This window comes from Peromyscus leucopus, chromosome 5, assembly GCF_004664715.2.
Source record: "Peromyscus leucopus breed LL Stock chromosome 5, UCI_PerLeu_2.1, whole genome shotgun sequence".
In the NCBI taxonomy this organism is placed as follows: Eukaryota; Metazoa; Chordata; class Mammalia; order Rodentia; family Cricetidae; genus Peromyscus; species Peromyscus leucopus.
In genome coordinates, this window is record NC_051067.1 from 11,456,738 (window position 1) to 11,480,831 (window position 24,094).

The window sequence follows — 24,094 nt, forward strand, 5'->3', positions numbered from 1 at the left end:
TTGGTGAAACGGAGGCAGCTTGTCCTACGCAAGCAGTTAGGGAGAAAATGCATCTTCTAAACAGAACTTCGGGTGATCTTGTAAGTTACTGTAGAAACACTGGATGGGAGCATCTAAATGGTTTTTAAAATATGTCATTTGATGTATGGGTTCTGTGTTTGGATGTGGGTTTGCACGTCTCCAGGGCTCTGTGTATTAAAATCTATTCCCCATTACAAGAAGTTATGAGGATGGAAGCTATCCCACCATGTGTTTACTGGAGGAACTTTGCAAGATAATATAGGGACAGATAAGGTCATCAGGTGGAGGCTTGGGATTGAATTCAAGTGGCTTTATTAGAGGAAGACCAGAGTAAGTGTGTGTGTGTGTGTGTGTGTGTGTGTGTGTGTGTATGTGTGTATATGTGTATGTATGTGCCTACTTCCAACTTTACTCATTTGACAAAATAAATCACTTTGGGTTTCAGCCAACAAGAAGGTCAGACTGAGCAAAATTTTGATGCTGCATCTCTAAGTTACTGAACTTAATTTTAATGAATTAATTTCTTTTTAAGGCAGGGACTCATATAGTCCAGGAGGGCCTGAAACTTACTTTCTAGCAGAAGCTAACCTCAAATGCCTGTTCCTTCTAAATCTACCTCCTGAGTGCTGGGCTGACAGGCATGTGTTCCACCATGCCTCGTTTATACAGTACAGGAAGCCAAAGTGGGGGGTGGGGTGGGTAGGGGGTGGGGGACAGCTGTGTGCTGGGCAAATACTACACCAACTGAGCCTCATCCTAACTGTCTCCTTTTTTCTGAATGTTGACTGTGTACTACTTTTTTTTTTTTTTAAAGAATATCCAAGTGCTGTGGGATGGCCTGTATGTCAAATCTGTTGCTCTGATTGGTCAATAAATAAAACACTGATGGCCAGTGACCAGGCAGGAAGTAGGTGGGACAAGGAGAGAGGAGAATTCTGGGAAGCGGAAGGCTGAGGCGGAGAGACACTGCCAGCTGCCGCCATGACCAGCAGTATGTGAAGACACCGGTAAGCCACCAGCCACGTGGCAAGGTATAGATTTATGGAAATGGATTATTTTAAGCTATAAGAACAGTTAGCAAGAAGCCTGCCACAGCCATACAGTTTGTATGCAATATAAGTGTCTGTGTTTACTTGGTTGGGTCTGAGCGGCTGTGGGACTGGTGGGTGACAAAGATTTGTCCTGACTGTGGGCAAGGCAGGAAAACTCTAGCTACATCCAAGAGTAGCCGGGCAGTGGTGACGCACACCTTTAATCTTAACAGTTGGGAAGGCAGAGACAGGAGGATCTCTGTGAGTTCAAGGCCAGCCTGGTCTACATAGTGAGTTCCAGGACAGCCAGGGCTACACAGAGAAAACCTGTCTCAAACAACTAAAAAAAACAAACCAACAAAAAGTTACAAGTCAGTTGTCCAAGGTGACAGGCACTTGGTATCAGCTTCTGGGCAGCATCCGTTCGAACGTGCGACGTGGGACAACTGTGCAGGAAAGCCAGGGGTTCTTGTTGCTCACTGCTGCAGCTGGATGGGAGCTGACATCTAGAAGGGGTTCCTTTCAGGTCTCCAGGCTTCAGCCTAATTTAATCAGCGCTCTAATTTACAGACAGCTCATTAAGTGACTTCAGGGGATGGCATATGCAGAACTTTTCTACAGCCAGATGACAGTAATGTTGCCGACTGAAAGCAGGTCTGAGTCGTTTCCTGAATTATTGATAAACTCTGTTGCTTAGAATAAAACCACGAGTTGTAGACAAAACCCTGCACAGAATCTAGCGATCCCATAAAGGGACTTGCCGTCGGTGCTGAAGTGGAGAGTAAACATGTCCTATTGGCCTTAGTTCAAGATAGGAATGTTTGTACGCTCCAGTATAGGCTGCTCAAATTAAATGATTAATTAATGAGTTGAAAGTATTGTGGGTTTGCATGAAAGAAACATCATTTTGATTGGCAATGTCATCCTTGCCAGAAGTCAAAGGCCAACAGCCCTTAGAGGCTCTGATTCCCGACCTGCTTCCTAAATGATTTTAGGGCTGTCTTTCCAGAGGGGCTTGTATGGTTAGAGTAGCAATAAAGGCCCACTAAGGAAAAACTCACGGTCAAGAGAATAGAATCTCTGGTCTGGGTGGAACCCTAACATTCTGGTTGGGTATGATCAATCACTCTGTAAAGGGATGACTCTTAGGAAGGTGGGCTCACCTTAGGCTATACTAAAGACATAGGTGGAATAATTGATCCTTTAATGAGATACTGATCTTCTTCTCTGAATCCCTACGTCTAGCACAGTTACTTCCTTTGTAAGTCTGCCCGCTTTTTTGAATTAGTCGGAAGAGTGCATCTCCTCCTTTGCTCCTTCCATTCTTTTCTAAGCACGCTTCCCTCAGCACTTCAGGCTTCCTTGACACTTGGGGCTTAGTTTTTCTCTAAAGTTCCCTTCCCTGCCATGTGGCTGTTTGTCTGTTAGTCTCAGCGGTTGAGAACAAGACCACTACTGCAGTTTAAAGCCAAATTTGAAGCAAGCTTTCCTTAAGTACTGGCCAGGTGGATGGGCTCTGGCAAGATGGATAGGCTCCAGCCAGGTCTATATCTAGGTCCCTGGAAAATGGCCCAGAATCAAGTATGGCAAGAGCTTAAGCAGGAAAACCCACAATTCATTGCATTTCCCATCAGGTCCAATCAGGGACACGCATAAATCCCAGCATAGTTCTTGCCTATGTACCTTCTGCCCACACGTGATCAAGCACATCCGGTGCAGATGGGTCAAACAAACTTGCTTAGGGGAGTGAAAACATGTGTCTTGTTATCTTCTATTATCAATATCCTCCAGCACTTCAGGAACTATCTGTCCTTGGGCAAGGGGCTTGCAGATCAGAGGCATTTTTGTTTCATGGATCTCTTAGGCACAGAAAAAAAAAAAAACTGTAAAAGATACAATTGCAAGAGCAGTATAGATACATGCTGTCCTAGTTAGCTTTGTCAAATGGACACAGCTTCAACTGGGGAATTGTCTGGACCAGATTGGCCCATGGGCATATCCATCTTGATTGATAACTGATGCAGGAGGGCCCAGTCCACTGTGGCCAACATCATTTCCTGGGCTGTATAAGGAAGCCAGCTGAGCAAGAGCCTGTGAGCAAGCCAGAGAGCTAGTCAGCAAATAGCGTTCCACCATGGTTTCTGCTTCAGGTTCCTGCTTCAAATTCCTGCCTTGACTTTCCTAGATGGTAGACTGTGACCTGCGAGTGTTAGATGACGTAAACCTTTCTTCCCCTAAGTTGTTTTGGTCAGAGTGTTTTATTACAAAACAAAATGGAAACAAGAACACATAGGATGTGTGTGTATGTGTGTGTGCATGCATGTGTGTGTGTGTGTGTGTGTGTGTGTGTGTGTGTGTGTAGCTATGTATATAATGTATATACAAGTAAAATCTATAGGTAGAGGAAAAATAGAAGCAGCAGCCCTGGTATATTTCCTTACCCCAATGTATATTGCATTGGAAGTTATTTCTTCATGCTAAAGCTGCTAGATCTTTAAAATAATAATGCGGCCACTCTCAGCACGGTGGCACATGCCTTTAATCCTGCAGCACTGGCGGGTAGAGGCAGGTCATCTTCTGCTACTTGGAGTCTGTTTTTAATCCTGACTCTGCAACAGCGACCTTAGTTTTTCAATGTATCTTTAATTTTGTTTTCTTCACTTAAGAATATAAACAATAAATATAGCTTAACACATCTAAAGGGGTCTGTCTTAGTTGGGGTTTCTACTGCTGTGGTGAAACAACATGACCAAAAGCAAGTCGGGGAGGAAAGGGTTTATTTGGCTTACACTTCCACACCACTGTCCCTCATTGAAGGAAGTCAGGACAGGAACCCACACAGGGCAGGAACCTGGAGGCAGGAGCTGATGCAGAGGCCATGGAGGCATGCTGCTTACTGGCTTGCTCCTCATGGCTTGTTCAGCCTGCTTTCTTATAGAACCCAGGATGACCAGCCCAGGGATGGATCACACACAATGGGCTGGGCCCTCATTCATCAATCACTAATTAAGAAAATGCCCTACAGACTTGCCTACAGCCCATTTTATGGAGGCATTTTCTCAATGGAGGTTCCTTCCTCTCTGATGACTCTAGCTTGTGTCAAGTTGACATAAAGCTAGCCAGCACAGCTGGCCCTTGCCAGTCTGACACACAACTACACCACTGTTAAGCCACAACCTTTCCCTTCTTGTTAATCCCCAAGACCACACATTAATAAAGATAACACAAAATAAAACATTTTACAAACTTAAAAAGTCCCACAGCCTTACAAATTCAAACACTTTTAAAAGTTTTAAAAATATCATCTCTTATCGGGTGGAGGTGGTGCATTCCTTTAATCTCAGCACTTGGGAGGCAGAGGCAGGCAGATCTCTGTGAGTTTGAGACCAGCCTGGCCTACAGAGTGAGTTCCAGGACAGCCAGAGCTGTTACACAGAGAAATTCTATCTTGAACAATAAACAAACAAACAAACAAACAAATAAAATATTGTCTCTTAACTGGGCAGTGATGCAGCACACCTTTGATCCCAGTACTTGGGAGGCAAAGGCAGGCAGATCTCTGAGTTCAAGGCCATCCTGGTCTACAAAGGGAACTTCAGGACAACAGAGAAACCCTGTCTTGGAAAATAACACTAAAATTGAAAATATCATCTCTTTTAAATTCCAAATTTTCTGTGAAACCCCCCAAATCTCTTTTTTTAAAAAAAAAAAAAACTTGCAGTCTCTCCTATAAAATAAAATATAAATTACTTCCTTACTTCAAGAGGAACGGACCAGAGCAGCAGTCATAATCTGTACAAAGCAAACCCGAACTCCAACATGATGTTCAATGTCTGGGATCCACTCCTGGTTTCCTAGCCTCCTCCAAAGGGCTTGGGTCACTTTTCTAGCTCTGCTCTCTGCAGCACACACAGCTTGTCTTCTAGGCTCCAGCTGGCTCCACTCCACTGCTGCTGCTGCTGTTCTTGGTGGTCATCCCATGGTACAGGCATCTCCAAAATGCTGAGGTCTTCTGCTGACCCTGGGCTGCACTTTCACCAAAAGCCTCTCATAGGCTCTCTTCATGGTGACCCTTTCAGTCCTGGGCCTTCAACTGCTACTGCAGGGATCGGAGGAAAAAGCGTGGATGAATGCTGTGTCTGGGAAACACGGGAGTGGGTGGAGTCTCAGAAAAGAGAGGCACAGAATTGGTGCTGCATGGCGATGGGAGGTCTGTCCAAATCCCTGACCAGCCTCTGGGCTCCATCCCTACATGAAAGACTCAGGCACGTAGTTAAGGCAAAAAGAACTCACAAGAGATTTCCAAACTGCCCACTGTGCTCATGAAGAAGATAACTCTCTGCCAAAGTAGCTGCTCAGGGAGATATGATTTATCTACAACATAGCACAGTGACGCCTGGAATGGGATCTAAAATTCTTTTTTTTTTTTTTTTTTTTTTTTTTTTGCTTTTCGAGACAGGGTTTCTCTGCGTAGTTTTGCGCCTTTCCTGGAGCTCACTTGGTAGCCCAGGCTGGCCTCGAACTCACAGAGATCCGCCTGGCTCTGCCTCCCGAGTGCTGGGATTAAAGGCGTGCGCCACCACCGCCCGGCTGGGATCTAAAATTCTTAACTGGATGTCTGTCTCAATGCACATCTTTAATCCTTGCACTTGGGAGGCAGAGGCAGGTGGATCTGTGAGCTCCAGGCTGGCCCATGAGCTTCTGGATGATTCTCCTATCTCTACCTCTTATCATTAGGGTAGGCATGCTGGGATTGTAGGTGTGCAGCAATGAACCCACTTTTTGTTTTTACACGGGTTCCAGAGATACAAACGGGGATCACCAGGCTTGAGGAACAAGTGCTTTTACCTGCTGAGCCGTCTCCCTCGCCCGAGCTTATTTAAGACCGGTTGCAGTGTGGAATCTGAAATTAAATAATAATCTATTATATTTGATATTCAAGTCTATTGCTCTATATTGCATTTGCAGTGGATATTTATGTATGTTATTGTCAGGTCCAAAGGAAACTCCATTTCCCCAGATTCTAAAAGGCAGAAGGGACAAATGGCTATCTGAGCCATTTATGATACCAAAGAGCTTGGTGACCTCCAGGCTCCCTTAGTATCACAAGTACCTGTTACACATTTCGAAGTCCTTGCTAGCCTCCTAGTCCTTCTCACCTCTGCCCCTACCCTAAACTCCATCCAGCTCATGGGCTTCCCTCCCACAGCTGCTCATTCTCCTCCTAACCCTGCTGATCCTTTCCTGTCTTCTCTCTCCCTCTCTCCCTCTCTCAGCTCTCCAGCACTCTCCCTCTGTCTCCTCACACTATTTGCTCTACTCCTGCTTTGGTCGTGGCCAGGTCCCGTCTGCTGTCCATATTCAGTCTACTACTATCTCCTTCTTCTCTGAACTTTTTCAGATGCCTCTGGATTGTCTCTCTCACACATCTACAATCTATTGACCTAATTAACCCTCCCCTTAATGATACTATGGGATGGTCATGTCATCAGTTTATACAGTTAGTTCATGTCATCCCCCCCCCCACGGGGTTTCAAGTAACACAGGTTGATCTTCCTGTCTCCCCCTCCTGAGTGCTTAAAAGACAGGTGTGCACCATCACACTTGGTTTATGTGGTAGTAGAGATGCAGTAGAGATGGAGCCCAGGGCTTGCTTCTCCAGTGCTCTGTGAACATCTAATTGAGCTAAGACATTCCCAGCCTTTGCACACTTTTATAACCTTAAGAGGTGAGCCCTTTGGTATTTCCGCATCACCAAATAATGTTTTAAAAGTATTCAGTCACTCACATTGAGCTTTTCCTATCAAAAAAAACTTGATTTCAGGCCAGGTGTGGTGACACACGCCTTTAATCCCGGCACTTGGGAGGCAGAGGCAGGAGGATCTCTGTGAGTTTGAGACCAGCCTGGTCTACAAAGTGAGTTCTAGGACAGCCAGAGTTGTTACACGGAGAAACCTTATCTCGAAAAAGCAAAAAAAACAATCTAAAATAAAACTTGTGTATCATGGGTTCTTTCCCTGCCAGCTAGTCAGCTTGAGAAAGTTTTTTGTTGTTGTTATTGTTTTTTGTTTTTTTTTTTTTTGAGTTAGGGTCTCACCAAGTAGCTCTGGCTAGCCTGTAACTCTCTAAGCACACCCATCTGGACACAAACTCAGAGATCTGCCTCCCTTTTCCTCCAGAGTACTGAGATTCAAGGCATGACCACCACTCCTGCAGCATGAGTGCTTTGAACAACAGGTTTGCATCCAGGTGTTAGGAGTGCAGTAAAAACAACCAGAAGAAATGTGTTTGAGAACATCCTCCGGGAGTGGAAAAATCAGCTTGTAACAGACTGGCGGCCTGGCTTCAGGCAGCTGGCCCCTCCCCTGCAGGAGGACCCTGGAGTCACCAGGCTTCATCCTGACCTTGCTGCAACTCAGCCTTGCCTGGCAGTCCTGCACCGTGATTTTTCTCGCTGTGATACTCGTGAACAAATGCTTTATTCAGAGAGACAATTATGGGCCTGACATGCCTGCTGTTCCATAAAAGAACAGCACTTCAAAGCCTTGAAGTAGATTCTATCTGCTGCTTTAGGGGACTGATTTTTGGATAGTCACAAAGCAGAGAGGGGAGAGGGAAGGGAGGAGGGGGGAGGGGGAGGGGAGAGAGAGAGAGAGAGAGAGAGAGAGAGAGAGAGAGAGAGAGAGAGAGAGAGACTGAGCTCTCACCTGCTGCTCTATTATGAACCTTCTGAAAGCAGCGGCTTAGCAATTTGAGATGGGGTCTCTTGTAGCCCAGGGTGAACTCAAACTCACTATGAAGCTCAGGCCAGCCTTAAGCTCACTGTGTAGCCCAGGCTGGCCTGCCCTCCTGGTCCTCCTGCTGAGTTTGCTTCGTGCTGGGATCACAGGTGTGCCATGCCTGGTAAGCAGGGTCTACTTTGCATGAGAGGAAGCATTGCAGTACCAGCGTCTCCACTCCGAGGACACCATGCCTAACATGACGAAGACGGAACACCCATGTGCAGATGTCCTAGGGGAAAGAGAGGCAGTAGCAGGGAGGGGGGTCATGAAGAAACTTGCCTGGATTTGCACTGGGCTCTGGCAGTAGCAGGGAGCTGGGGGGGGTCATGAAGGAACTTTGCCTGGATTTGCACTGGGCTCTGTAGCTTATTAACGATGTGACTGTTGACTAAATGCTTCTTATGGTTACCTGTGAGCATGTGACACAGGGCACATGAGAGCCCCAGATGGTTCAGGCTGCTGGCACTGTCACTGCCTGAGGCATTGTTTCAGAACTGGGCTAGTCAGGGCAGGAATAGGTCAGCAGAACTGGCTGCAGGAACTGGAAGAGGAGTCCGTTCTTTGTTGTGTGGTCTCTGTTGGTGTACACCTTGGCAGGCTAAGAACAGTGAAGCTGGAGTTCTAGGCCAGCCTGGGCTGTCATAGACTTTACATAAATGAACAAATAAAATCATTTATAATACTGAGCTATGTGCACGGAGTGAAATCCTCTGCCTTACTGTGTAAATATGAAATAATTAAGGCTGGGAGGCTCATATGGGTGAAGCTCAACTGTAACATTGTTTGTGATTAAACTTGGAGGTTACAACCAGTGCCCCAAGTTAGGTCTAGCCACCTGTCCTCAACAAGCCAATTAAATCAGTCCAATAAGAGTGGGAAGCAGGGAGCTAGGTGGTGTGGTGTACACCTTTGATCCCAGCATTTGGGAAGCAGAGGCAGGTAGTTCTTTGTGAGTTCAAGGCCAGCCTGGTCTACAGAGAGAGTTCCAGGACAGCCAAGGCTATGCCAAGAAACCCTCTCTCAAAATACCAAAAATAAAAAAAGAAAAAGAAAAGGAAAGCAGGAAAAGGATGAGGTTCACAAAAGGAGGTGGCTGCATTGGGAAGAGGAGCTAGCAGCAAAGAGATCCCCAGAAGCCTCTAAAAGAATCTAGAGAGCCAAGGTCATGCATATCTAAGCAGTCCCGTGAAGGTGTGGTCCTGCCCACACAATTTGGGCCCCAGTCTCACCGTGTGAAGTGGTCTAAGGAGTTGTAAGGACTGTGAAATCTCTTTCTAGGAGTCAAGTCTCCTCTCTGGCTGGCACCTTTTCCTTCTCCCAGCATGAGACCATTTCTTTGGGGCCCATTGTTTCAGTGATCTCAAAGTAAGATGGAAAGACCTGGATGTCTCTTTTAGAATATCCTCATCTCTGCCAGGCCTGCTACAACAGGACTACTGCCCCTCTAAGCAGAGGAAGGGACACCAGGGACAGGTACATACAGTGGAGAAGTCAGGTGGGGACACAGTGAGAAGGTGACCATCTGCATTCCAAGGAGATAAGCCTCAGAAGAAACTGACCCTGCCAACACGTTGACCTTGGATTACAACCTCATCTATGAGGAAGTGAAATCTGTTGTTTAAGCTGCCTGGTCTGTGGTAGGCAGAGCTGACTAGACACCCTGTCCTGGCCCCTTGACACCACAGGAGGACAAGGGAGTTAGAGGACAGAATACATTTAGTGCTTAAGGCACAAGGGCCAATGAATTCTGGGGCTATAGCAGGACAGGGGTCAAACCCCAGATTTCTGGTTCTCTAGCAAGAGAGAAGAGACTTTATCTTTTAGGAGAAGCAGGAGGGTGTACTCACAGGCTTGTTAAAGCAAGAGGGGTAAAGAGCAATAGGGCTGGTTTCTAGACAGCTTTGTGGCCAATTCCCACCCTTCATTTTTTGGGTAAATGGAGGAGACGACCATATTGTTATCGAAGTGTCCAGGTACTCATTGCCTTTCAGTGAAACCCATCTTAATAGACACATCAGAAGCTGAAAATATCTTCCTTCAAAACTTGCTTAATACTTCTCAAGTGCTAAATATCCCAGCTTAGCGATGTGGCACCCTGTCCAGTCTTGCTTGGGTTGTCATGATCCCAGGCTGAGCATGTGTGTGTGTGTGTGTGTATCTGTGTGTATGTGTAGATATGCCAGCCTTTGAAAACACCCAAATTCAAAGTCACTTGTTTGTTTGTGCATGTGTGTGTGAATGTCCAAGTGTGCACACATGCATGTGTGCTGTGAATATCGATCGCTCTGTATGCTGTGAGTGTGTTGCTCTGATTTGGTTGATAAATAAAATGCTGATTGGCCAGTAGCCAGGCAGGAAGTATAGTAAAGGCAGGATAAGCAGATGAGGAGAATGCTGGTAAGTGGAAGGCTGAGTCAGGAGATGCTGCCAGGAGATGGCTGCCAGCCACTGCCGCCATGAGAAGTAAGATGTAAAGATACCGGTAAGCCATGAGCCATGTGGCAAGGCATAGATTTATAGAAATGGGTTAATTTAAGAAATAAGAACTAGATAGCAAGAAGCCTGCTATTGCCATACAGTTTATAAGTAATATGAGTCTCTGTGTGTTTACTTGAGTCTGAGCGGCTGCAGGAGACAGGTGGAAACAGGAAAACTCCAGTTACATATGTAGGGGTCAGAGGGCCCCAGGTGTCGCACCCTACCCCATGGGAGGAAGCTTCTGGGCCTTATGTGGTGTGCTACTTCACCTGGCTGGTCATTTGTGCCCTTTGAAATGTTCTTTGTAATAACCTGTAATGGAAGTAAAATGCTTTCCATAGCTCAGTGAGCTCTTCTGACAGAAGACTGTTCCTGAGGAAAGGCTGGTGGGAACCAGTGCAGAGCTGGTTGGTCAGAAATATGGGAGGCCTGGGGTCACCGGTTGGAGACCAACCTGGGCAGTGCGGGGTGACCTCATGTAAAAAGCCAGCTGACCAAATAAACACATGGCTGGGGTGTTGGTTTCCCAGTGTGATGGAGTCTTGTAATTTTGGGTTGTCTCTGCATCTGTGTTAAAGATTAAGTTACTCTTTTACCCCTGAGACAGGGCCCGGCCACCCTGATGCAGTTGGTTTCCAGTTCTGCATCCCCCTCAGTTCTTAATTTTGTCCATTCAGATGCCTGTCTTACCTCCCTATGGGACAGACAGCCCATGGCACTGTCTTCACCCTGTGTGGATTGCCAGGTATGCAGAGATGAACCCTCTGACCACAGCGGGACTCAAACAGGGGCTTGTTCTAAATCCACCAATTAGAAGCCACCATGTCAGCTGGCTCTCATCCTTAATCAATCTCCCTCTCCCGCCCCTTCCCCTCTCTCTCCCTCCCATTGGCTGGCCTCCCTTTCACTCCCACACCTCCTGTCTGCCTAGAGACTTCAAAACCAACTTGGAGAAACCATAAACCCTGACAATCACAATCTCAGCACTTAGCAAAAAGAACATTGCTATCAGAAAAGGATACAACCTAACTTTCCAGAACAACTTCTCAAGTGGCACTTGGCAGAACCTCACAGCAGAGGGTGTCCCAAGGTCATTATCATAGCAGAGGCAGACACTTGCAACAACACGGGCTCTTCTCCTTCTGGAGACAAGCCCAGCAGGCGGGAACATTGAGGGTGCCAAACATAATGTATTCTATCAGAGTTTCTATGGCCAGAGTGTAATCTGCTGGTCTGGAAGGACTGGGAGTGCTCTGAAGAAACCTTCTATCTCTCCTTTTAGCTTTAGACTGTGAAATAAGGCTCCTCAGGGAACTGGAATCCCCACCCCCACCCCCACCAGGAATCTCACAGTGGGAGAAGGAAAAGACTGAATCTGGGTATTTCTCACAGACAGTGCTGGTCAGGGATGGCAGGGACCACACACTAACCTGCCTGGCTATGCATGATTTTGTCTCTTTACTTTAACTGAAGAAGGACCTGACACATCATTGGATCTTGGTGTCTCTCTTCCCAGTATGGACAGATATGAATCAATCTCCCATTTCTGATTTTCACTATCAATTCAGTGATTTGAAATGGTTCGTTTACTGAGGAAATGTGGTGGAGTCTGGTTTGTTAGGACTCTGAGGGGCACAAGTGCCAACTCTTAAACTCCAGCAACAGTGATACTTTTTGAAGACCCTATTCCTCAACAGGCTTTCCCTGAGTGGAGAGCTAAGAAAAGCCAGGTACCAGGAAATTCTCAAACAGAGCACTCTAAGGAATATCTTCACAGAACTGACCTGAGGTTTCGGGAGTAGCCCTAGGCTTGGAATTGCACCTGGGTCTGAGCTTTGGCTTGGCTTTCCTTGGGGTGGGCTCTTGTTGGGACACTGGCCTCCAGGAAGTTCCCATAGGTGGGGAGGAGGACCCATTTCCCTATTTGCTGTTTTCCCCTTCACTTACCAGGTTTATCAGGCACATCTAATGACAAGCAGAGAGGTCCCATGCGGAGCTGCCTCCCTGTTCCACCAAACCTAAGGGAATGGAACAATTTTGCTCACCATTGCTGCTCACTTAACACAATGACCTTGGGATGGGAGTCATTAGTATCGGAGCCTGAGGTCCTGGCAGCCCTGATAAACTAATTCAGCCACCTGTCTTTAATAGGCCAATTAGAGATAGTTCAATGTGTCCACAGTGGGAAGAGGAACAAAGGGGTCCTATGATGTTCTTGTCCCCCAGTCCAATTTTCAAGGTCCTGCTACGAGGTTTAGGTTTAAATAGAGGGCAAGGAGTATGTTTAGCTAGGTAGCCTTGGTCAAGACGAGGTCCCACCCATCACTGACACATCATTATCTCCAGTCTTTCCTGCAAGGTGGTCTGACAAGTTGTCGGAACTGAGTGACACTTCTGTCTGGAGATAAGTTCCTCCTCTGACCGGCCTCTAGGCTCCAAAGTGCCCGTCTCCACATGGGATACCGGGAGGAAATTTCATTTCCTTTTGGATTTTTAACAGCCTGACATCCAAAGGGAGGGATTCAAAGGTGTGTCTTTGGAGTATCTTTGTTGCTGCAGGGATGGTCAGTCACAACCCTAGACTATGGTCCCAGGAGTGCAGGGAGGCAAATCTCTCTGGTACTTGAGAATGTGTCCCCTTAGCGTTTCCATAGCTTTAATGATGCCTCTTCTCTGCGGCAGCAAGAGACTAATGTCACACTGGCAGCGCAGACCTGGACCTCAGAAACCACCAGGGCCGGGGCCGGGCCAGACGGCGAGGGGCGGGGCCAGAGCGCCAGACGCCCGTAGTGCGCGTGCGCGGCTCCAAGCGGGGGCGGAGCCTGGCCGCGGGCGCCCGCTGTAAACAGACAACATGGCGGCGGCGGCTCCCGGCGCTCTGGGCGCCTTGAGAGCCAGTCGCGTCCGCCTGGTGGCCGCGTGCTGTGCGCGGCTCGGCCCTGCAGCCTGGGCCGGGGGTCCCGCCCCGAGGAGGGGCTACAGCTCTGAGGTGAAGACGGAGGACGAGCTGCGCGTGCGGCACCTGGAGGAGGAGAACCGAGGTGAGCTGCGGGCAGCGCGAGCGAGGCCGCGGAGGTCGGCCCGGTTGCAACTGCGGCTGGAGGGTACGGTGGCCCACCCGGTTCAGCGCGCACGGTGATGCTGCTCGCGCCTGGGGTCTCTGCAGCCAAGGTCAATGCCGGGGGTTTAGTATCGGGCCCGGCTTGTTTCTTGCTGTGTAATAGCTCCCTGCCACCTCAGGCGTCAGTGCGAGAGTTGTAGGAGCTGCAGCGGGGATGCCTTTTATTATCCGAGAGAATCATAAATTAGACGCATCTTTTTTTTTTGCACATTTTAATCTCGGAGAGTTAGTTTTGGGGGACCGTTGCACTTCACTTAAAGAATTTTGAGCACTTCTAAATTTTTATTTTTTCCTTGCTGAGTTCCGTTGGGGGTTAATAAAGGATATTCATCTTGCCCTTGGGCCCCTGTTCTGGGAGGAGGCAGATGAATGCACGACAGAGGGTGTGGGCGTTGGAAAGGTAAGATGCAGAGGAATAGTGGGGATGTGCCTTTTAGTTGCCCTGTTGGCTTAAGTATAGGGGTGGAGCAGGTGGGATAGGGGATTGCCCAGGAAGGAAGAGAGGACCACTCACTGCGTTTTGACATCCATTTATAGAGTGCTGCAATCCGTTAAGTAGAAGTGGAAAATAAGTCAGGATGGCTGTCTTTTGAGAAGCTCTTCTGTCTATTGAAGGTCAGATGATGGCTTGCTTAAAGGCTTGTTGAGAACCCTGCAGTGTCTGCAGGGTTTATCTCTCACTGTGTAACTTAGGCTGCCTTGGAACGAAAGATCCTCAGACTCCAGAGTGCTGGCATCACAGGGTTGAGCCACCGAGCCCACTCCAAGGCATTCTGTAGGCATTGGAGACTTGAGGGTTCTGGATTTGATTGCCCTGCCCTCCAGCCATCGAATGTATCAAGCAGAATGATGAGATGAGATGGTTACTGTGCCCGATGAATAGGTAACCTTTGCGAGGTGCTCAGGAGAATGGAGAGTCAATTTGTTTCTTGCTCATTCAAGCCATCTGAGACAGTGGAATGGTCAAAATGATGGAGATATGTATTTGGGAAACCGCAGATGACAAGGCTGGTATGACAGAGCAGGAAGCCCAGCTGGGAGCTTAGACAGGCAGGCCTAGAATCATGAGAGCCTTGAATGCCAGTCTTCTGGGTAAGCTTAGTGGTGCTGGTGTTTCAGTTAAGTTGTGTGCTCCAGTGGTGCCTTACTTATGAAGAGGTTGGGAATATGGTTAGCTGTATGTACCAAGTTCCGTGTGCTTTTGTGAGTGCACGTTCTGTGCAAATTTACACAGAACATCTGGGAAGTCTTTACGTTAGGATGTGATTGGGCTGCAGGGGAAGATAGAGCACATGGAAGATGCCTTGAGGAATGGAAATGTTTTCCGTTTATCAGAACTCTAACTACCGGTCGTTAGGACACCCCGGCCTTAAGACTGAGCCGGCCAGCATTCCCTGAGGATTGGCAGAAATGACAGTGCAGGCTTGGCTTTGTTTTTTATCACTGAGCCAACTGTGAGGAGTGCAAAGGAAAACATGAGGGCCGGGCTACTGCAGGATGGAGTCTCCAAAAGGTTGGGGATGTAGGTTTAAGAGGGACACTGAGGCAGATGGTTGGTGTTTTAGTGGCTAGCGGTTTGTCATGAACAGACAGACAACAGACAGCATGGCAGGGACACAGGAGAGTTGAGGCCCTGCCATCAGCGTTGAGGGGGCTCAGCAGAGTGAATGGGGCTGACGAGGCAGGAGTGGAGGTCTCCTACAGACCTTGGAGGATGGCTGTGCTTTCTCAGCAGGATCTTGTACGCAGGCTAGATGATGCCCAGGAATGGGGTAGGGGAAATGGTGGCGATCAGACTGTGTGGCCACCACTATCTCTTGTGATGTAAACTCACTTGTCCTGGTGAGAAATCCCAGTGTTCTCAGGAGGGTGCCTGGTGGTATCTACAGAGGGAAGGGGCTGCAGCAGGTACTGTGGATTCTAACAGCACATTCTTTAGAGTCTCCTGGTGATTTTGTCAGAGTCATGAGTCCAGAATCTGATCCTCTCAGTCTTTCAGGAACATGAGAACCCTCTGGGACCAGAGAAGCACCAAGCTTCGTTTGTAAGCAGAGGTGGGTGTGTGCAGAACACTTGAGGCCTGACTGTCCAGGTCGCCGGCTGTCTCTGTATATTCCTGCAGGGTTTTGGAATTTGCTTGCTTGCACATCCTGTTTTCTCGGGTAACATTATTTTCCTTCTCAGATCTTTGATGGGGTTGAGGACTAGATAGTTACAGTTATAATCCTCTCGTATCTTAGCTAATAACACCTTATGTACTAAAGTTAGATTCTTCAGGATAAGACAGCTATTGGAGTAACATGCCGTTTACCCAGGTCTGGATATTTAGTGTGTGTCTCTTGTTTGATGTTGTTCTTGCTGGTTGTATTTCTATTTTTGTTTATATTAGTACCTTTCCCCTCTCCTGGACAATACTTGATAATCGTTCCTATTGTATATAGTTTTGTATTAGGTTAGAACTCTCTTATTTAGACAAAAGGGGGAGATGTAGTGGATACCTGTTCTACCTACCTATGACCTTGAAGTACCAGTTCCTGGGGTGTAGCCTCAGGGCTACCCTTAAGACCTGAGACACATGTAGGCTACTCTGTTCTCTCCCTGGTGGGCTTGGACGGTGGGGCTGACTCAGGCACCAGGAGCAGCATGGGCCTGGACCTTAGCGGTCCAGAACCCTGCAACAATTCACCTGTCCTGTTTAGTGAGTTGTCCTTTCCGATTTATCTCAGGGCTGTGTTTGCAGTTTGCAGTGGGGCCCCAGAGAGCCTCCCTGCCTCTTATTTCTCCTCCGTGTTTGTTCAGCCTCCTCAGTTTTAGAGTAGCCTGTGGGTCTTGTCTTGTCTTGCAGAGGCCCCTCTTAGTTGTCCACCCCCCCCTTCACACTGTGTGCTGGGGGGTCTTCTGCTTGCAGGCCTCCTCCTTTGGGCTGCCTCAGCTCACCCCTGCAGCCGCCCTGACCTCGCTCTTCTGCAGCCCTTTCTGCTTAGGCTTCTGTACATGCTTCCAGGAATGGCTTCTCCCTGCCCCTAGGAACTTGTCTTTTCTGCAGGGTGGTAAGCTTGGGCTATACAGTGACCCATTTTAAAGATGGCTTTGTGAAACTGTTGGGACAGTTTCTGGCAGATAGCACAAACAAGCAAGTGAACAGAGAAGTCATTCTTGAGGCACCCTCTCCATCCTTCACTCGAGATGCAAAGATCAGGTGAGAGATGTCTTTGAAACCTTCTATGGCCTTTATTTATGCCCGCTTTACCCATGGTAGGCTGGTAGACGCGGCAGAAGTCTGCTAGCACATCTTTCTTCGTGTTCTAAAAGATATATTTCCATGTATTTGATGAATATGTGAATTATCTCAATAATGAAGTTAGAGAGTTTTGAATTACTGAGGTATGATTGATGGGCTATAATGTTCAGCATGTACAGTGCATCTTCACAGTTTTGCTCTCTCAACACAATCCCAATTTAGAACATTTTTACTTCTGTTTTTTAAGAAGATTTCTTCATGTATATGTGTGTGTGCATGTATGTGCATGTGAGCTCAGTGCTCACTGAAGCCAAAAGAGGGTGTTGGATCCCCTGGGGATCCTAGAGTTACAGTGGTTTTGAACCACCTGATGTAGGTGCTGGGAACCGAATTTGGGTCCTCTAGAAGAGCACCAAAATGCTCTTGACCACCAGACCATCTCTCCAGCTTCAATTTTAGAACATTTTTGAAAAAAATCAAACTCAAAATAAGCCCTCTCATCTTCAACAGGACACTCCATTTGCTCCCTCCCTCCCCACCCCCCTCCCCCAGAAAAACCCCACAACATTTTATCTCTTTTTGTCTCCATAAGTTTGTCTCCACTGACTGGCTCCATTTCTGCTTCTCTTGTCATGAAGGGAATAGTTTTGTTACGTTCATTTTCCAGCTGCTCATTGCTGATGTGTGGGAGTCCACTGGAGTTCTGTCCGTAGACACTGTATTGTGCGCTTTGATAACTTCTCTTATTTGTCCTAATACTTTCTGTATTTCCCATATATGGCATGTCGTTTGGAAACAGTGGCTTTGCTTCTTTCTGAATGTCTTTATTTCTTTTTCTCGCTAATTTATACAGCTGAATTTACCTCATCCTGCCGCTCTTGATCCATGGAGGGAAGCATTCAGACTTTGCTCACTCAGTCTGAATCAGTTGAGGAAGCTTCTTCCATTTGGAGAGTGAACTTTTATCTTGTTGAATTTTGTCAAGTACGTTTTCTGGAATAATCTTCGTTTTTCTTGCTTAGCTTGCTGGTGTGATGAATCACTTTAAATGCTTTTCAGTAATGACCCACACCTCTACTCTGGAGTAAATCCCATGTGGTGGTGATATGTGGTTCTTTTGTTGGATTTGATATGCTTGTATTTTATGTGCAACTATATTTATGAGAAATATTGGTCTTTAGTTTTCTGTTTCTATAATCTTTATCTGGTTTAATACTAACCTTGTAGACTGATGTAGGACATGTCTTTTTGGTTTTATTTTTCACAGAGCCTGTTTGTTGAGAAATGCACAAGTTTCTTTCTTTGATAGAGGCTTATCAAATCACTCATTTTAAAAACTACCCTCTGGGGGCTAAGGGAATGGCCCAGGTGTTAAAGTGCTTACCATGCGTGTGTGAAGACTGGAGTTGGGACCTTCAGAGCCACCCAGATGCCAGCTGGGGCTTGGTGGCCAGCCGGGGCTTGGTGCCGTCATTATTGTGATCTTAGCATGTGGAGGCAGAGAGGAAATTATGGAGCTGAACTAGATGAAGCTGGCTGGCCCTGGGTTCAGTTGAGAGACTGCCTCAGTGTAGAGGCCACCTGATGTCAGCCTTGGGTGTGCGCATGCATGCACACTACCCTTGTTCTGTTTACTTTCTGTGCTCATTTTTTGTTCCCACTGTGGTTGATTCTGCTGGTTCTCACCTCTCCCTTCCTTTGCATTAAATTTGATGTCTTTGTTCCACTTTCTTTTCTTTCCTTTTTAAAAATTTATTTAATTTTTAAAAATTTCATGTGCATTGGTGTTTTGTCTGTCTGAGGGTGCTGGATCCCCTGAAACTGGTTACAGACGTTGTGAGCTGCCATGTGGGTGCTGGGAATTGAACCTGGGTTCCCTGGAAGAGCAGCCAGTGCTCTTAACCGCTGAGCCATCTCTCCAGCCTCACATTCTTTTTTCTTTTAACATAGCTTTGCTGAATAGTCAGTACTGGCCTAGAGCTGTGATCTTGCCTCAGCCTCCTGAGTGCTGGGGTCACAGGAGCTCACTGCTGTGGGCTGTGTTTTCACCCTCAGTGTGGTCTGTCTCACTGACATTTCCTTGAGCTTGAGAAGAGTGGAAACTCTGCTGTGGCTGGGTAAAGCTTCTGCATTCATTGAGCACAGCTGCTGCTGGCCGGTCTGCTGGTAGAAGTCAGTTACAGCCTGCAGTTGTATGGGGTGTGGGTTTATCTCTTCTCCCCAAAACACTGTTGGTTCTTCTACAGGTGCAAGCGCGTTAAGGATTGTGATGTCTTAGAGGAGCAGGACCCCTGCAGTATGGAATGCCCCTTTCTTTCGGGAGGCTGTGCCTTGCTCCGACACCAGCTCTCTGAAATTAATATACCTGCGTCAGCTTTCTTTGACTGGTGCCAGTGATGGACCTTAAAAAACAACATGTCTTTAGAGCCAGCCGCCAAGTCCTTCTTATTATCCGCTCTGATGATTTTGTTTGTTGGTTTGTTTTTAGGGCTGAGTTGATGGAGGGCAAGCAGTTCCACCAGCTGAGCCGTTTCTCCAGCCCCTCGTGATCTCTTTAGGTCCCTCCAGCCTAAAGTTACTCCTGAGCTGATTGGATTATTATGTGTCACGTCTGTGCTTCCCGTTGTCTTGTTCTCTGGTGTCTTCACCCTCATGGTCTTGCATACTTAGGTTTAAGTGCGAGTCTTTTTTGGCCTCACATAAAACCCAAATGAATTAAATCTAACGATACATAAGAAGAACTATTTACCACAACCACGTGGGATTTACTCTGGGGGTGCAGGTGTGGGTCATTACTGAAAGCATTTAAAGTGACTGATCACACCAGCAAGCTAAACAAGAAAAACTGCACTTACCCCAACACACTCAGACAAAGCATTTGACACAATTCATTGTGATGAAAACTCACTGTTCAGACCGAAGGATGCTCTGCTACCTCTAAAGGGCAAAGCCTGGGCAGCAGCAGACGGAGAGAATGGGGCCGTAGAAGGCCACACTTAGGGATCATCAGTCCTTCAGCCGCACCCACTCCGTCTTCCGTATTTAGGTGTACACGTGTGTCCTTTCTTTTCCTGTGAGCACCCAACCATCCGGGCATGTCTGTTGGCCTCCGCCCGCTGACTTACGCTGTCGGTGCAGAGGAGATCCCCGGGAACTCTGCTTGCCTGGCCCTGTGGGTGCTGCCCTGCGATACTGCTTTATGACTAAGGTGGGTCTGTCTGTGCAGTGGCATCCAGGCCAGTGCCCCCCACACAGCCCTCCGCCCACCCCGACTCCTGTGTCACTGTCTGAGGCGTGGCTCCTTCCTTCTCAACCCTGCTCGCTTTTCAGTATTCTCTTGGTTCTTGCTGCATTGCTGCTTTTCAGCTGGATTAACACCATTTTGTTCAGAATCAGTGTTGTGTTGAATAGATGTGTACATGCTATGGCTTACTGTGTAAAGACATGTTTCATTTGTTTAATCTGACTTTTCTGGTTTTCAGAGTTGTAGGAAGTGTCTGCCAGTGGGATTTGCCCAGATCTTGCTAAGAGTGTCACTTGGTCATCCTTCCAGCCTCTCCTTGCTGGCTGTTTCTAAAAATGTGATGTCTTCCCCCAAACAGCTTTAAGAGGGCCTCCTCTCCACTCCCTTCCTACTAGGTTGTTTCTTATGACTGTGTTGATTCTGTCTTTTAAAGAGTGCTTTTTATGGTAGTAATGTTTTTCATGTGTGTGTTTTTTGTTTTTAATTGTTTCTCTCTAAGTTGCCTTTTATAAAAGTTGATACAGGGCTGGAGAGGTGGCTCAGGGGTTAAGAGCCATGCTGCTCTTGCAAGGAACAGGTTCTAGTCCCAGTCCCTACTTGGTGGCTCACAGCCTCCAGTAACTCCAGTTTCAGGGGCTCTGATGTCCTTTTTTATGACATCCAGGTACACATGTGCACAAATATACATGCAGGCACAACACCCATACACCTAAAGTGAGTCCAAACCAATTCCTGCACGTCTCACGGTATGGTTAAGAAGCGCGGGAGCGTGTGTGTTGTACATGTGGATTGTGACTTCCTTTGGAGCATTTGCCAAGCTGTTGATTTTATTATGGGTATCGAACAGGTTCTAGCAGTGTTTTTCAGTGGTTGGTTGTTATAATTTTTTAGTAATAATGATTAACTTTAAGTTGGAATTTTTTTAAAGTAAAAATATACATCTTCATGGTGAAAGAAAAACATTATAGAAGGATGCCACATTTCAGGCACTTTCATCAAAATGTCTTTAAACCTGTCCTGAGTTCTCGCTGTGATTCACAGCCTTTCTGGTTATGTTTTCTGCATTATTATTGTTCTTTATTGAGACAATGGAACAGCAAGCCCCCTTTAGTTTCACATCAAAGGAAGTCCAAGACTACAAAAATATTAATGTAGGGCTGGGGTGTAGCTCAGCCAGTGGAGTGTTTGCCTGGCGTGCGGGAAGCCCTGGGTCCAGTCCCCACTGATGCCTAAGCAGGGAGTGGTGATGGACCTGTTAACCCGTGTATACGTAGTGAGGTCAAGGCCAGTCTGAGCTTCGTGAGAGCCAAGTTTAGTTATGGCGAGCTGTACAGCTAGCTAATTCCGTCACCGTGAGCTTCGTGGTGTATGATAAACCTGTGTAAAACTTTCTGATGGTGTAGTTTACGACTGTAGAGTTTACTGATGGTGGGGCATCCTGCCGTCTTCTCCCACGAGTTATCCTTTCTAGAGTTGAACCCGCAGACACCTGCAGGTGGATTTTGCTAATCTCTAGGCGAGCCTCAGTCCAGCTGACAGGCAAGATTAGCCATCACACGTGGCCTTCACTGACTCCTGGGCAGTTGTGCAAGTGAAACCCGTTTGTCGGTTGTAGTTCGGTGTGTTCTGTCTCCGCACTGGCTCCTCTGGAGGGTATGCTTGGGTTTCTGCTGAGATGCCCTCTTGTTAGACCTCCGCTCGCGGCTAGATTTAGAGACTGCTTGTCTTTCAGTTTCTTTAGTTCTTGCTAGGACTGAGGGATGATTTCCAGTGCTGGACTGCAAAGTGGAGTTCCTTGTCTGTGCCTTGATGTTGTTACCAATGGAGTTCTTTGCTAAACTTATTTTTAGATTATTCACTGTTAATGTACAAAGCACAAGCATTGCTGAATTCATTAATTGGCTCTGTAGCTTTTTTGGTGGGTTCTGTGGGATTTCCTTCATAGATAATCATGTCCCCTGTAAGTGGTCAAAGTTTTACTTTTTTCTTTCCCATCTTGATGCCACTCTGTGCTCGCTCTCGTGCTCTCTCTCTTGTGCTCTCTCTATCTCTCTCTTGCTCTCGCCAAGTTGCCTTGAGCTGAAGACAGACAGGACTTTGATCTTGGCCTGCAAGGACATTCTCTGACCTTTGCTGACTTCTTTACTGTGGTTGACTTCTCTTCTCTCTCAGACCATGGGCTGGCGCTCTCTCTCTCTCTCTCTCTCTCTCTCTCTCTCTCTCTCTCTCTCTCTCTCTCTCTGTCTCTCTCTCTCTCTCTCTCTGTCTCTCTCTGTCTTCTTTGTCCTTTCTCCTGGGCATCCTCTGCTCCGAATTCAGTCCTTGTATCACTTTCCTGTATGACAAAGTATCTTACAGTAATAGTGTAAATGAGGAAGGAGTTATTTTGGGCTGATAGTTTCAGAAGGTTCATTCCTTGGTGGTGAGGGCCCATCATGCATTTGGGCAGAACATCATGGTGGTAGGAATCTATATGGTGGAGGAAGCTGTTCACTTCATGGAGGACGATAAACAGAGGGAGGGAGGGAAGATAGGAAGGGACTAGGGCAAGATACAGCTTCCAAAGACGCCATACTCGTTGACCCATTTCCTCCAGTCAGGCCTGCCTCCTTCCTTCTGCTGCTTTCCTGTAATGCCACACACGGAGGCTCCATCACCGGTGGTTCATTCATTCATTAGGTTGCAGCTGGTAGGGGTGGTCACAGCCACCCCTAGAGGTGTGTGCTTTACTAGTTCTAGGCACGTCTCAATCCAGTCAAGCCTTCTTCCCGATGATTTCCACTTTCCTTCCTGAGCATCCAGCTTCTGGCTCATCTCAGTAGTCTGCGGGAGCCTTTCCTTGGCTTTCTTTTGGCCCAGGCCATGTCAGTTTGGTCAGAGTCATCATGCACCATTCATGTTGGTATGTATTTAATGAGACAACTGAGTATTATAATGTGTACTCAGTACATCTGGCTTAGGCTGCTAAATTACCTTCACATGGAAACTGAAGTTTGCATATATGTAGTGCAGTCATTTAGGTGTGGAGCTATATAGCTGCCTACCCGCTAATGGCACACACTTAAACTGGCAGAATGGTGGCTGCCTGTTGGGTTGCTGTGGGATTAATGAGCTAGTACCCAACACTGTGCTGTCAGTGCAGGTAGATGTAGGCCTCTGGCCTGTCACAGTATCAGTCCCCTGCAAGCTGTTCTCCTCGCTGACGGTGTTTGGATGTGAGTATTTTGCCTTGATTTAAGTCAGGAACGGAGAAGGCCCACTCAGCTGGAGAAGGCATTTCTGACCCACAGTGAAAGTTTGTGCCTAGGGGAGAAGGTTGAGTGCAGGTTGTATAGGACTTAAGATCTACAGTTACAGCCGGGCGGTGGTGGCGCACGCCTTTAATCCCAGCACTCGGGAGGCAGAGGCAGGCGGATCTCTGTGAGTTCGAGGCCAGCCTGGGCTACCAAGTGAGTTCCAGGACAGGCGCAAAGCTACACAGAGAAGTCCTGTCTCAAAAAACCAAAAAAAAAAAAAAAACCAAAAAAAAAAAAAAAGATCTACAGTTACAGCCACTGAACTCGGCGTTTTTTGGTAAATGCAGGATTTTGCATAAGTGGTGAAATCTGTGCATGGAGCTGGTTTTGGAGAGTTAGTCTGACAGCAGCAGCTGGAGCAGAGAGCCTTTCAGCTGGTTCAGATGAAAGCTTGATAAATACAACAGGGAGTGAGCAGGAGAGCTTGGGCTTTAGGGGAAGGATCATGAACTCTGTTTTATTCGGGTTGAGTCGGAATTGCTTGTCGATCTGAATGGAAGTGTTGTTGGGTTAAGTGTGCGGGGCAGAGGTCAGGAGGAAGCCTGCGTGCAGCAAGGCTGTTCCCTGTGTATACCACTTTCTGGGCGATGGTGAATGAGGTGGTGATTGCCAGTCTCTACTGTGTGCCCTCCCTAGTCTCATTAGTGATTCAAACCGGTAAGACACTGCAGATTCCTATTGTGTTGCTTTCAAAGAGAAAAGTTGAAGGGCCCATGAAACTGGACACTGAAATTCTCTCCTTAAAGTGAACTGAGAATATTATGTACCAATTGATTTGATACGTTTTTAACTGCCATATTAAGAAAAAGTACTTGACTTTGAGGAGAAAGCTATAGCTGTAAAAATAAAGGTCCAGCTTTGCAACAAGCCTTGGTTAAGA

At 47.1% G+C, this 24,094-nt stretch overlaps 1 protein-coding gene across 2 annotated transcripts in view; it reads left to right on the plus strand.

The window, feature by feature from the left end:
* The first annotated feature begins 13,130 nt into the window (after positions 1-13,130).
* Positions 13,131-24,094, plus strand: part of Auh (AU RNA binding methylglutaconyl-CoA hydratase) — a 104,445-nt gene continuing 93,481 nt past the window's right edge. The window contains exon 1 of one of the 2 annotated variants that reach the window (XM_028863793.2): positions 13,131-13,353. In XM_028863793.2, coding sequence (XP_028719626.1) covers positions 13,167-13,353 — 187 coding nt within the window. In that variant the 5' untranslated portion in view covers positions 13,131-13,166. Of the gene's footprint in view, positions 13,354-16,604; positions 16,633-24,094 lie in introns of those variants that run through there. The other variant, XM_037205724.1, reaches the window with a different exon arrangement.